Consider the following 12023-nt stretch of genomic DNA (forward strand, 5'->3'; position numbering starts at 1 on the left):
TTTTTTTCCCCAATGCTGGGCTGAGTGTTGTGTGTTCTATTATTCCCATCTGTACTAGGATGCAGAAGTTGTGATGATAAACTCTGTAAGGAAAATGGCATTTTAGGTTAGTCTCAAGTCTCAAGCTGATCATTAGGTTCCCTAATATGGCGAATACAACTGGTACTTTACGACAAATGAGCTGAAAAAGCTAGGAAATGATCAAGATACTAGACCATCTCCAATCCCATCCCCTCTTCAACTGCATTTGATCTCTGAGAACCGTGTCGTTTATTTCTTGTGGACGGTGACTCGTTCTCATAGGCGGAAGAAGAGCATGACTCTTTGACTTGTGGTTTTGATGGCCTCGATGACGATCTCGTGGACGTGCCGGAGTCCTTAGGCTTCGTCCTCCTTGATTTCTTGGGCAGATCAGGCGGTTGCGGCGGGACAGCATCGGCAGGGGCAGGATCCACAGACCGTTGTTCGGTAGGCCTGCTCGCGTCTGATACCTCCCGTTCTTGGTGAGAGCCCTTGGAAGATTTTCTCGGCAGCCGGTGTTTCTCCGACTTGGCCTTGGTCGGTGATTCAGCATCGCCGGATGATAATGAACGGTTATGGCGTCTGGACGACTTCGCTATTTCTGACGATTCGGGCGCCGGAGAGCTTTTGTAACTCTGGGTCTCGGCAATTCCTCCGCTTGACTCTGAAGTTGGAGAATGAACAGAGGAGTTTGGTCATTTATTAACTTGGGCAAAATTAATTTACTAAACAATAATGTCAAGCGCTGTACACCTCAATTGCGCTTCCCAATCTTGGCGTCCTAATATATTGAATTCCATTGTATGTAATTTCGTTAGTTCCCGTAATTTGCAAATGTTCAGTTTCATTTTCGTATATTTGGAGTCAGTGTGATTCCAAGATTCAATGTATCTTGGTTAATCCTTTCTAAAAATGCAAACGGAGACACTAATGTGGATGACCACATAGGCCCTGATCGGATAAACCTAAAACGAGACAAGAATTTTGTACCAACTAAGATTAGATATTTTAATTGAAAAGAAAAAAACAAATCTCAAACCCTAAGAGAGAGAAGAACGAGCGGGCGAGGGGTGGCAAATGCTCCCCGGTCTCTGGCCGACCATGTTCGAGGTTGCTTTACCGGTAGACAGTGGTGGTTGGCCCTTGCAAGGGTTGAGTATTCTTTCTTAATTACAATTTTTTTTATTTTTAATTTCGTAATTTTTTAATATATTAGGTTTGTTTAATATATTTATAACTAAATTATAAGCGATGTAGATTGTGCCGGCACTACGTGGTGTAACTGCCACTTCATCATTTTCGTTTGTACTTTAAATAGGACTAATTTAATAGAAAAACACAGTTTAAGGACCAAATTAGCAACACAAAAAAAAAAAAAATCACAGGGAGCGAAATTGAATAATTACTGTCCCCTTCTATGTACACGAGCCCCCCAAAGATGAACATCGTTTGCACTAAATTGGGTAATTTTTCCAGCAAAGAGTCCGACATGATTTTAAATCAAGAGGAAACGGAGAGTAGACAACATGGTGATCGTACCTTTGCCAACCCCGTCAGAAGAACCGTCCTTCTCATCATCTCCGGTGGCCGAAGGGGCGGATGACGACCGCCTCGGCGATGATGGTTTGAAATCATTCATCTGCACATTTTTTCGATCTTCGCGGGCTTAAAATCGATCCGAGGTCGACCAGAAATTGGACGAGAGACTAGCAAGAATGGTTCGACATACCCAGCTCGGTGAATTCTTCTTCACGGAGGCACCATCGCAACCGATGTGAGCAACGTGCTTTACATCGGTGGGAAAACCGATCTTCATTTCCGGTTCCTTCCCATCATCGTCTGCATCTACACGTACGAGTTCATCAGCCAGAGTTGATACGCCAATATCACATCAAAGAAACGTAGGACGTACCGAATATCTGAGAAATGTATCTGAGGCCCTTGAGGAGGCCCTTCACCTTGGTCGTCATCCTTGTCCGTCCCCCCTAAATTCTCATACCAAGTCCCGTCACCGCCGGCGCGCGAATGGTAGCATGCGACGGCATTGATGCCCGAGAAGACGTCGTGAAAATCAGGCTATCGATGCTTTCGATTTCGAGATCACTAGGCACGGGCGACCCTCGGGGGATTCGGACGCAGACGCTATTGAATTAGATGGGGATGGAAAGAAGAAAAGAAGGGCAGCTGACAAAGTTGAGAAATTGAGAAGAATGCCTGTGGAAATCGAATTAATTTGCAGTGAGAAAGAGGGGAAAAAAGAAAGAAGGATAAAAACTAGAAGGGGGTCGCAATTTTAGGAAGATGCTAAAATTAGCAAACGATTCTCTTAACTGATTCTTCACAACAACGGTCGGAGTTCAAAAGGCTTACTTCCCTTTAGTTTGTTATTGTTACTCAACAGGATTTTCACAAGGTAAATTATTCTCTGTACAATAATTCTGGATTCTCTCTCTCTCTCTCTTCTTTTAATGTTCCAAAAGCCATCAACACAGTATAATTCACTGCGGAACTGGAGTTGTAGTGAAGACGGGGCGATAATTTGAAGGCTTAATTAGCATTTGTCTTTGTTATGTGGACAAAAAAATGTTACGGAATTGATCCATATGAGAAGTGATATAACTGGTATATTTCTACTACTTTATTGTGATAAAAGTAATAATAGTTGCATTTTATCGAAGCTCGTGAATCCTTTTCAAGAGACTTTTGTGTTATTAGAACTTTTGACCGTCTTTTTAAAGATTATGTTAAAAATTGACTCAAAGGGTACTTGTTAAGAAGCCAATTAATGCAATTGTCTATATTATTTTCGAGGTTTTGATATCTAATGCTTTGAAAATCAAAACGTTTCTCATCAGATATGCTTAAAACACTAAGTGCCCTAAGGGCACAAAGCTTAGCCTCTATGTAGGTGATATGCACGCACATGATTTATTTTCTACCACAATGTCGGATTTAATTCAATGCTTAGAACATTATCACGAAATTGAAGAGAGACATCTCAAAGATCTATAGATCTTAAATCTTGTCCAATGTAAGAGTGAAAAATCTTGCAAATTAAACATTTAAACTAAAATGGCTTTATACTACTTAAACATTATCTACCATAAAAAAATCCAAATTGAAGGCTTGGTGGAATCATTAAAAATCACAATCAGAATTAAAGACTTGATATAGTCAATAAAAAGTGAGTAAATCTTGCCAACATTCATAATGACTTTAGCTTAATTTGAAGTGATGTAGAAGCGAAATTGAGGACTTCAAGTAATTTATAGAGAAATATGTATATAAATATATAGAAAAGACACAGAAACGAACCTGCACTTATGAAGGAGGACAAACAAAAGAATCTTCATCACATTATAACCTGAATTACTAAACATTGTACTTGTGGCCCTACATATTAAATAATATTAATCTTGATCAAATATCATGTAGGACAATAGGTATACGATTTATTTTGCTATTGCAAATAGCAAAAACATAGCTGAAAAAGGTAAGATGACTCGTTTTATTTTATATTTTCCCATAACATGTGTAAATATGAATTTTTGCAAGAGGATGGAATAATCCATAAATGCAAAAAAGCGAAAAAAAAAAAAAAGAAAAAGCGCAACAACTCTTTTTATAAGCATCTGAATTGTAGTCCTAACATATCATAATGTCTGCACACACTATGCTTGAGCTATGAGGTATGGAACTTTCGAGTTTTATAATTTCTTTTAGCAACTTTTACTATAAAATTAGGGGTCAATTGCAAATGTAGTCCTGGCACCAAAATCTTTCCTTTCTCCATGGAAATCTTCTCAGTTTTCACCTTTCCGACTTCCAGAACCATGATCGAATTTGCTCCACCCTTGGAGGATTTAGGAAGTGACGTGACAGATTACTCAAGTGAAATACGAAAACTTTAATCTAATTAAAAAGAGAACTTTTCATTTCAAAGGAAGCGGGATTTCGATGAAGATCACGGACAGTTAAAAGTTGTCAAAAATTACCAATATTTGTGAAATGTGAGTGGCGTAGCCCAATCAACATTAAAGTAATAACAATAAACATAACATACGTCAGTATTTTGAAAATTGAAAAATAATATATTTGAAAAAAAGTCTCATACTTCAAATAGAAATGTTTATGTTTGCAAAGCACAATTAACGGCCCTTAACAAGCACCTTAGGGGCACAGTCAATATTTTCCATTTGCTTTTATGATTTACATTGTGATCACATTTTGGTGCATCTGCATAATCATTTGTCAATTCCCTTTTCGTCCTCTGTGTTTTTGGTAACTAAGCTGCAACACACCAATGTACAGAATACATTTTACTTCTTCATCCCTCTTTCCATTAATACTGCTACCATGGACCTGTGACATAAAGGCCTAGAGAGCCAGAAACACAACTCGTAGCTTTAGCTTGAGCGTTACTCTCAGTTTCTGCAGGCAAGAACATTGCGTACCAAGCAGATGCATCTTGCAAGGGCAATAATTCTATTCCGATGTGATTCCAACTCCAAATCCTCCTCAGTGACCAGGACCAGAAATGGCAAGAACATTGCTGTATCGTTCCGCAAGAGTTAATGCTCGGGATCTACCTTGGGCAACGCCACAACATATTTGGGGAAATGACTTGAATTACTGATACTTTGACTATGATTGCTTTGTCTGCAAGATAAAAGCAAATCCTTATATTCAACAGTGCTCTATGCATTCGGTTACGTGAGTGTGAGAGAGGATGACTACCTTAGTCAGGTACTTCTTTTGAATCTTTAATGCTGCTTTGCAGGCCTTTTTGGCATCTAATTTTCCAGTTGTCTCACCCAAAATCTACACAAGATCATAACAGATGATGAATAATAACCCATTTAGAGAGAGAGAGAGAGAGAGAGAGAGAGAGAGAGAGAGAGAGAGAGAGAGAGACCTTGACAACATCCTCTAGTCCCTTGGCCTCCTTCAGAAGGGTCTTATTCTTGGTCTCTAGCACGCTTGCAACAAGAAAAACAGCAAGAGCACTCTCATGGTCTACATGTCCAGTCTTTACCTTTTCCTTCTCAAATTTACCACATTGCTTGATTAGTAGCTTCTCATCCACCTTAAGTGCTGTCTCAGCTACAGCTGTATCCTCGTACATTGAATATATATTTGGGTTGTACTCCATGGCCCATATCAGCTGAAAATCGATTTCCAATCAAATTCTCAATGCGAAGACAAAAAGCATATATACTAATACAATCTCATTAAAACCCAAACTTTCATAAACTGTTTTAATAAAGTGTAATCTATTTATTTGAAAAGCCGACGAAGTTCAAATTTCAAGTAGCCTCCTCACCTCCCAAAGGTATAAAGCATCAATAAATGAGAATTCCCTTCTAAAAAGAACCATTAGCATACGAATCGCAAATAAATACTCCCCACCATCCAGATCCTCTGCAAAAAATATAGGAACATGTTAACTAACAATGTGGATCTTTTTTAATCTTTTCCCTCACCCTGTAACCTGGAGACCAAAGAAAGGGACATCAACGAAGGTAGCCGATATGTTGATAATAACACTGTCTTCCTTCTGAGACTTTCCTGGCTGCTCTAAAAGCTTTCAAACTCAAAATCTCCAAGAATGTAAAAGTTCACAAAGGAGATCTGAAAGCAACATATGTATCTGTATATGATTCTTAAATAAGAGACCTTAATTCAAACATTTTCAGCACTTAGAGGCTCATTTAAGAGTTTCACGTCATGTCTTCAATTGAGCATGATCTTTATAGTCACTTCTGTTCCTGTTACAGAGAGGAACTAGAGCTGCCAATAAGTGAATCAACTTGTTAACAAACACTCCTTGTTTACGACTCAAAGCTTGACTTGCTGACTGCTTAGCTGCCTGTGTATAACAAAACTCATTTTGAGTTAAAGCATTTAATATTGACTAGCTCAAGTGCCAAATCTATTTGAGCTTAAATTTGATAATGCTTGACTCTAGCAGTTTTGAGCCTAATTGAGTTGGTATACTTTGCTAATTCCATGTATGGTAAGAAACTATTAATATTAAGTATTCAATTTTCAGTTGCTATAAAATAATTTTTCATTTCCATCTATAGCTAACAAAGTTGATGTTGTTACAATTAAACTCTAGAATTTTAGTTTCCAGAAGAGTCAAGCTGAAACAATTTACAAGCAAATTAATGCTAAAAAGTTCATATATCTTATTGACTAATATATAGAAAGATTGTTATGATACTAATTGCAAAGTATTGGACTTGGATCCTATATCGATGGTACGGGACCTTGATTGTGGCTTATATGACCTTGGGTTCTCCCACTTTTGGGTGGGGTTCCCCTAAGCTTCATATCAAATTGGTATCAAGGCTGTCTACCATCTCAAACAGTTGCAATCTAGTGACATGGGTGGCGAAAATGATATTGCAGCGTTTGCTTGGGATTAGCAAATGGCTGCTGTAAAGCTAACCAGACATGGGCATTGGGACTGCAGAGTGTGGTAAATTGCTATATGATCCTAATTGCAAGGCATGGAGATCCCACAATGACTGTGGAATCTTGATGTGTGGTTAAAATGGCCTTGGGTCTCTCCCACCTCAATAGCTTTTAGGATCCTGAGATTCATATCAAAGACATAGGCCCGTTTCTTCTTATGATAATACATTCAGACACATCCTATTTAGCATGCATAAGGACAAGATGTACAAGTTTATATAGAAAGAGATGCATAAAAACAAAGATGAACAAGTTTAGCATCACATTTACCAAAAAAAAAAAAAAAAAAAAACAAGTTTGGCATCACTGGCTTATGGAATCTTGCAGCTACATTAGTACAAGCATTGAGGTCAATACACTTCATTCTATCATTCAGTTGCAGATGCAGGATCCAGCTTTTCCTGGAACTTAATTGGTACATATATAGAAAAGCTCACATCCATTTTACTTCAATAACGTCTCTTATGATGCCATCTTCTAGTAAAGCCCAAATAACAAATACTAATGTCCTCATGAAGAAATAAAAGAAAAGCTAATATACCGAGATGTTGATGCAGTTGAGGGTCTATAGTTTTGATAATTGTGGAGAGTGTACGAAGTTGAGATTGTACTCCTATTGAACTTGTAGTGCACCTAAAGTTTTCCCTCTTCCCAAGGAGAAAGAGAAGGAATTAGATGTACTCAAATTCCAAAGAAAAGATGCCACTTAATACTGAAAGAAAATGAGGCATAAACGACGAACATCATTCACACATCCACTATCCTTGAGACTCAATAGTACTTTAAGAATATAAACAAGCTAGAAACCACAGATGTATAAATCAACCTGTCAATCGTCTATGATTTTTTAAAAAAGTTGTACCAACTCTACATTCACAGCATGCATTTGCAGAAAAAGAGCTAGTAAACTAATAGCAAAATCTACATTTCATCATGTGTTCTCTTTCTCAATCTAGAATGAGGCATTTCCGAAAATATGTTCAGTAGATTTAATAGCAAAAGTGACTCAGCATATTAAATGCTTTGTTCAGAAAAGTGTTTGTTGTACTGGCAGGCGAGCTATTTTCATCTTTATAACTTGACAAATGATATTACATGCGCAACATACTTGGGACATCAAGACACCAAACGGAGATTGTCAAACTCACAAAGATGGAATGCTAAAAGCCAAATATTCGATCTACAACAAAGTCAACCAGCTTAGAGCGCATTAGTAAACTGACAATAGAAATTTCAAGCTAAAAATGCATACCAGTTTTCGCATTGCTCGCTCAAAGCACCAAAAAGCATCAGCTTCGTGTTCCAAAAGTATTACCATTGGAGAACATATGTCATTCATTCCTGCTCAGAAATCATTAAAGTAAAATGATGAAGTAAATTTGACTTCATAGCATAAAAATAAAGGAGCGTGTTTACCCACCTTGAACATATCCAATATCACTGTCGACCCAAGCATAAACAGCAAGAACATTCCAAAGTTTTGCCCGATTGATTTCACTTTCATAAAATGCAAGAGCTCGATCAGTTCGAACAACATCCAAACCTATCTCCAAATTTAATAGCATATGTCAAGTGCCATGGAAAGAAGAATGCCATTGGAATAATAAACATTATGTACTCACAATACTTTCTGGGAACAGCTTAGAAAAAGACAATTAGGACCTCTAAAAGTGTGAAAAAAAATGCCAACACTTCCAGCTTTAATTAAAGCAGCCTATCTTCTATGGTAATGCAAGGTTGAGCCCACATAACCACCAACATGAGAATACTTTATGTGAACAATTCTGAAGCTATTGCATTGATGCCCACAAAACCACAGCAATTGAGTACTCTACTGGGAATTCTCTGGGGCAGCAGATTCTGCTTTTAAAAAGTTGCAGTAGATCCAATGAAGCATGTGAAAAGTTTTAAGATGTGGAAGAATGAGGAAGAAGAAATATTTAAAAGCTAATTTGGAAGCAGCAGGTCAGAGGTGCATTTTTAGTCGTTCCAAATATTGAATTTGAAGTTTCCTTTATATTTCAATAGATTTCAATATCTATATTGTTCGTTCTGAATCTATTAATGACTATAGCATATTGGAATATCATTTAACAAACACTTTCTATAGCCATAGTTAGAACATAGCACGAGAAAATTAAAGCCAACATTACAGCACCAAAAGCTACAGAAACAACAGGAGGCAAACAGAGTAATATACCAAGGATGGACACCATGACAGTGGAACAACCGTAGCTCCCAAGGATCCTTAGTTTCTAATCCACTAATTGACACTAATAGATGACATCATGGAAGCACATACCAATTTGGTGCAAAATGAGTTTCCAGTTTGTCACTTTCTTTTCGTTTGTATTATGAACAAGCCCTCCATGACCGGTGGAGGGATCTAGAGATGATGATGACACAGCTCCATTGCAATCCTTATCAGCATTCAATTGTTGGCCATTATCATTTTTGATAGGTGAGGTGATGACCCTCCCGCAGCCAATCAGTGGAACCATTTTCTGACATTCTGCTTTCCATATCCCATACTGCTCTCTGAGATTGACATAAGGTGCATAACTCAACAAGCTAAATGAGATTAAATTATGAGTAAAGAAAGAATATAAGAACCAAGTCAAAGGGTGAATACCATCCTAGATTAGGGAAAAAATCTAAAAGAATGCACAAAAGCAAGAACTCTACTCCATATGCCAAAAAAAGAAAAAAAAGAAAAAAATAAAAGAAAAAAGAAAAAAGAAAAACACACACGTGTTAAATTAATGGACGAGATTTCACTAACCATGTGCAATTACACTGAGCCTTAGATAGATAAGTGAGCATGCGCTAGGTTATTATCCTTCATGTTAATATTAAGAATATAAGTCTAGTAGTTAAATGCATATGTTTTTCAAGCCAACTTAGGACCCACTTGTGAGAGGTTTCCTTGCCTGATTATAATGCAACGTCAGTCTAAAGTAATGACCATACAGGTATTGATTGTAAATGAAAGAGTATCAAAAGCTAATGGAAAATATTCTCCCCAGAAATAAGAGAGTTCAATACCAGAAGATATTTTGTTACTAAAAACCATAACCCACAACAACTTAAACATCACAACTTCCAAAAAAATTAAGCTACTTCAATCTCCCACATTATTATTGCTTCCAATCCTGACTTCCTAAATTTTACTTCTATTACCTTCCTGCATATGGAGGCCACAATGACAGACTCTTCTACCAAAAACTGACAATGAGAAGTGCCATGACATATCCTTAGGTTGGTTAGCTGCTGACATGGGGAGCCAATTAATGTCCAATAAGCTAACTAATAATACAGATTCACCCGCTTATCCATGGACATGATTCAAATAGAGCAACTTCTCTTATTAGGTTGATATGAACAAACAGAGGCTCTTTCATGAACACTGAATTTTAACTAATTCATGACTACTGCAGCACTTTGTGCCAGTGATAGCGAAAAATATATATCAAAAGAAATGGTCAGAAATTGTCAGCCGAACAATATTAACTTTGAGACTACCCAAAGTATCAGTTTACATATCTTGTGAAGCCACAGTTAGGACTAGAAGCAGAACATTACCTCCTTTGTTGCCTCAACTGATTTCTCTCATCAAAGGTGCTGTTGGGATCAAAGCATCCCAATAGGAACTCCCACACAACTCCTCTAATTGATGGATGGACCCCCTAACAAGGTTAAAGGATGAAAATAAATCTTTACTTGATTAGGCACAGAACAAGAACGAAGCTTGCTGACTCTAGGGCATGCACCTATATATACTTAAGTAGCGCCCTTACTAGCATTACAAGTATTCTTTTAAAATAATGCCAATCAAATTAAGAGAATTCCCTTAAAGGGATGGAAGGCAAAAGATAAGTAACAAAAGGTAAATTCTAGGATATACAAATATATACATATGCAAGACAGTTCATGATGACAGGCGCCGATTTGAATCTTATTCCATTTTTTCTCCACCTTTTACCGTCTTCTTGCATAATATCGGATGACAACCCCCAAAAGAAGGCTGAAGAATTGTCATTTCAGACTATTGATTACCATCAGAACCATAATGGAGCTCATTTCCTTTGAAACCAAATCTCTGAGAAAGTGGGATATACTTAAAGCTGCACTCCAATCATTATGATGGAACATTTTTAACTTGGCTCTGAACAGATCCAGCATCAAATGGTTTGGTTAACAGGGTAAGAAATGTCTAAGTCCTTCACTGAAAATCCTAGGTCCATTCTTGATGGACCTTGTCATTTAGTTGCATTAGCTTTGCTCGAATATAGATATACATAAATATACGTACACCATACTTAGATTGGTGATTCCAATTAACTGACTCTCTCCCGGACAAAGTTTGGCTGATCTCAATTTCCCTTTAGGTCATCCAATAGCTGCAAAGGCCATGACGGAAAGGAAGAAAGAAGACGAGAGGAAGAATTACCCCCCGTTGGATGCGATGGAGCACTTTGGCAACATCCAATTGACCATCCTCAGAAAACGCGGCATGCCACTTCCTCGCGCTCAGCGTCTTCCCAGGCTGCCAAAAACAAGAATTAGAATCAAGTACAGATCATAATCCCTCCTCAAAACAATTCACAGTCACAGTCTTCCATATGGAGAAACCCAAATCATGAAGAGCAAATAGATAGTCAAAATCTACCTTAACCTTAAAACGGGTCTTGCGAGAATCATCACTGCACTCCGGCCTGACCGGGTAGAATGCGTTCAAATCAACCCCATCAGATTTCTTCAGAATCATCCCGCAACCAAACATTGGAACCCCTCAATCCAACAACCCAATACCATCCGTCACCACCTGCGAATGCGCATCAACGAGAAGGGATAATAACAAAGGAAAAATACAAGAAATCAGACTGAATAAAATCTATCGACGCGTTCAACGAGCGAATCTAACCTGGGGAGTAAAGAATGGAATGATGCACGATGCGTTCAGCAATTCAAGAGCATTTGGAATTTCGTGATTTGCAGGGAACTTCACGCAGATGAAGGAATGAAGCATTCCTTACGTGAATACACGATTCATGTAGCTTTCGACGGAACAGAGGTCGCTGTCTAAAATTAATATACCATGCACATATTTATATTCGAGATTTGAGTGTTCTCCGACCTCTTGAGAGACAAAAAAAGGGGGATAAAAGTCCGACAGGATAGACATAAAGTTGGATAAGATATCACAGTTTTATTTGGCAATATAACTGGAAAATGAGGTAGATACTGCAATATTTGTCTAAACTGGGTTGGAATTGATAGGATCTAAAATCCTTTGGATATGAAGCTAGCCAAGATTACCTTAGGTAAAGTTAATATTTTGTACGGTAAAGGACTAATCTTATGACATAAACTTGACATTGATGGCAATAACGCACATGTTGGATTCAATTGACCTCTAGGGTTAGCCAATAACAACCCAACCTTAAGATTTTTCTAGCCATAATGTGTCCATTCATGTAAGGGTCATACTCTCCTTCATGTATCTCCTTTATCAATTGATT

The 12023-nt window shown here is 37.8% G+C and overlaps 2 protein-coding genes across 3 annotated transcripts; both read right to left on the minus strand.

Annotated features, from left to right (window-relative positions):
• Positions 1-127: 127 nt before the first annotated feature.
• On the minus strand, positions 128-2150 carry LOC104434842 (CRIB domain-containing protein RIC7). Its single transcript, XM_039307444.1, has 4 exons — positions 1934-2150; positions 1751-1860; positions 1561-1660; positions 128-685 (listed from the first exon to the last, which is right to left on the minus strand). The coding sequence occupies exons 1-4, from the start codon at positions 1989-1991 to the stop codon at positions 210-212; spliced, it is 744 nt and encodes a 247-aa protein (XP_039163378.1). The 5' UTR covers positions 1992-2150; the 3' UTR covers positions 128-209.
• Positions 2151-4113: 1963 nt separating this feature from the next.
• On the minus strand, positions 4114-11638 carry LOC104428195 (TBC1 domain family member 15). Of its 2 annotated transcripts, none has more exons than XM_039307443.1 (12): positions 11426-11638; positions 11177-11326; positions 10952-11047; positions 10084-10187; positions 8804-9039; positions 7922-8044; positions 7754-7842; positions 7043-7148; positions 5345-5442; positions 4937-5185; positions 4759-4842; positions 4114-4680 (listed from the first exon to the last, which is right to left on the minus strand). In XM_039307443.1, exons 2-12 carry the CDS (start codon positions 11282-11284, stop codon positions 4666-4668), a joined length of 1308 nt encoding a protein of 435 aa, XP_039163377.1. In that variant the 5' UTR covers positions 11285-11326; positions 11426-11638; the 3' UTR covers positions 4114-4665. The 2 variants fall into 2 exon arrangements, with proteins under 2 accessions (XP_039163377.1, XP_010039504.2); XM_010041202.3 differs by having other exon boundaries at positions 4133-4680; positions 11171-11326; positions 11426-11635.
• Between the last annotated feature and the right edge of the window lie 385 nt (positions 11639-12023).

This window comes from Eucalyptus grandis, chromosome 2 (assembly GCF_016545825.1).
Source record: "Eucalyptus grandis isolate ANBG69807.140 chromosome 2, ASM1654582v1, whole genome shotgun sequence".
NCBI lineage: Eukaryota > Viridiplantae > Streptophyta > Magnoliopsida > Myrtales > Myrtaceae > Eucalyptus > Eucalyptus grandis.

Coding starts and splice junctions, on each gene's coding strand:
- LOC104434842 (XM_039307444.1), bottom strand. CDS start 1,991: ATGACGACCAAGGTGAAGGGCCTCCTCAAGGGCCTCAGATACATTTCT. Junction 1,861..1,933: donor ATACATTTCTCAGATATTCG/GTACGTCCTACG, acceptor GTGTAGATGCAG/ACGATGATGGGAAGGAACCG. Junction 686..1,560: donor TTCTGACGGGGTTGGCAAAG/GTACGATCACCA, acceptor CTCCAACTTCAG/AGTCAAGCGGAGGAATTGCC.
- LOC104428195 (XM_010041202.3), bottom strand. CDS start 11,284: ATGTTTGGTTGCGGGATGATTCTGAAGAAATCTGATGGGGTTGATTTG. Junction 8,045..8,803: donor ACTCATTTTGCACCAAATTG/GTATGTGCTTCC, acceptor ATTTGGAGATAG/GTTTGGATGTTGTTCGAACT. Junction 7,149..7,753: donor AGCGAGCAATGCGAAAACTG/GTATGCATTTTT, acceptor CTCCTTGGGAAG/AGGGAAAACTTTAGGTGCAC.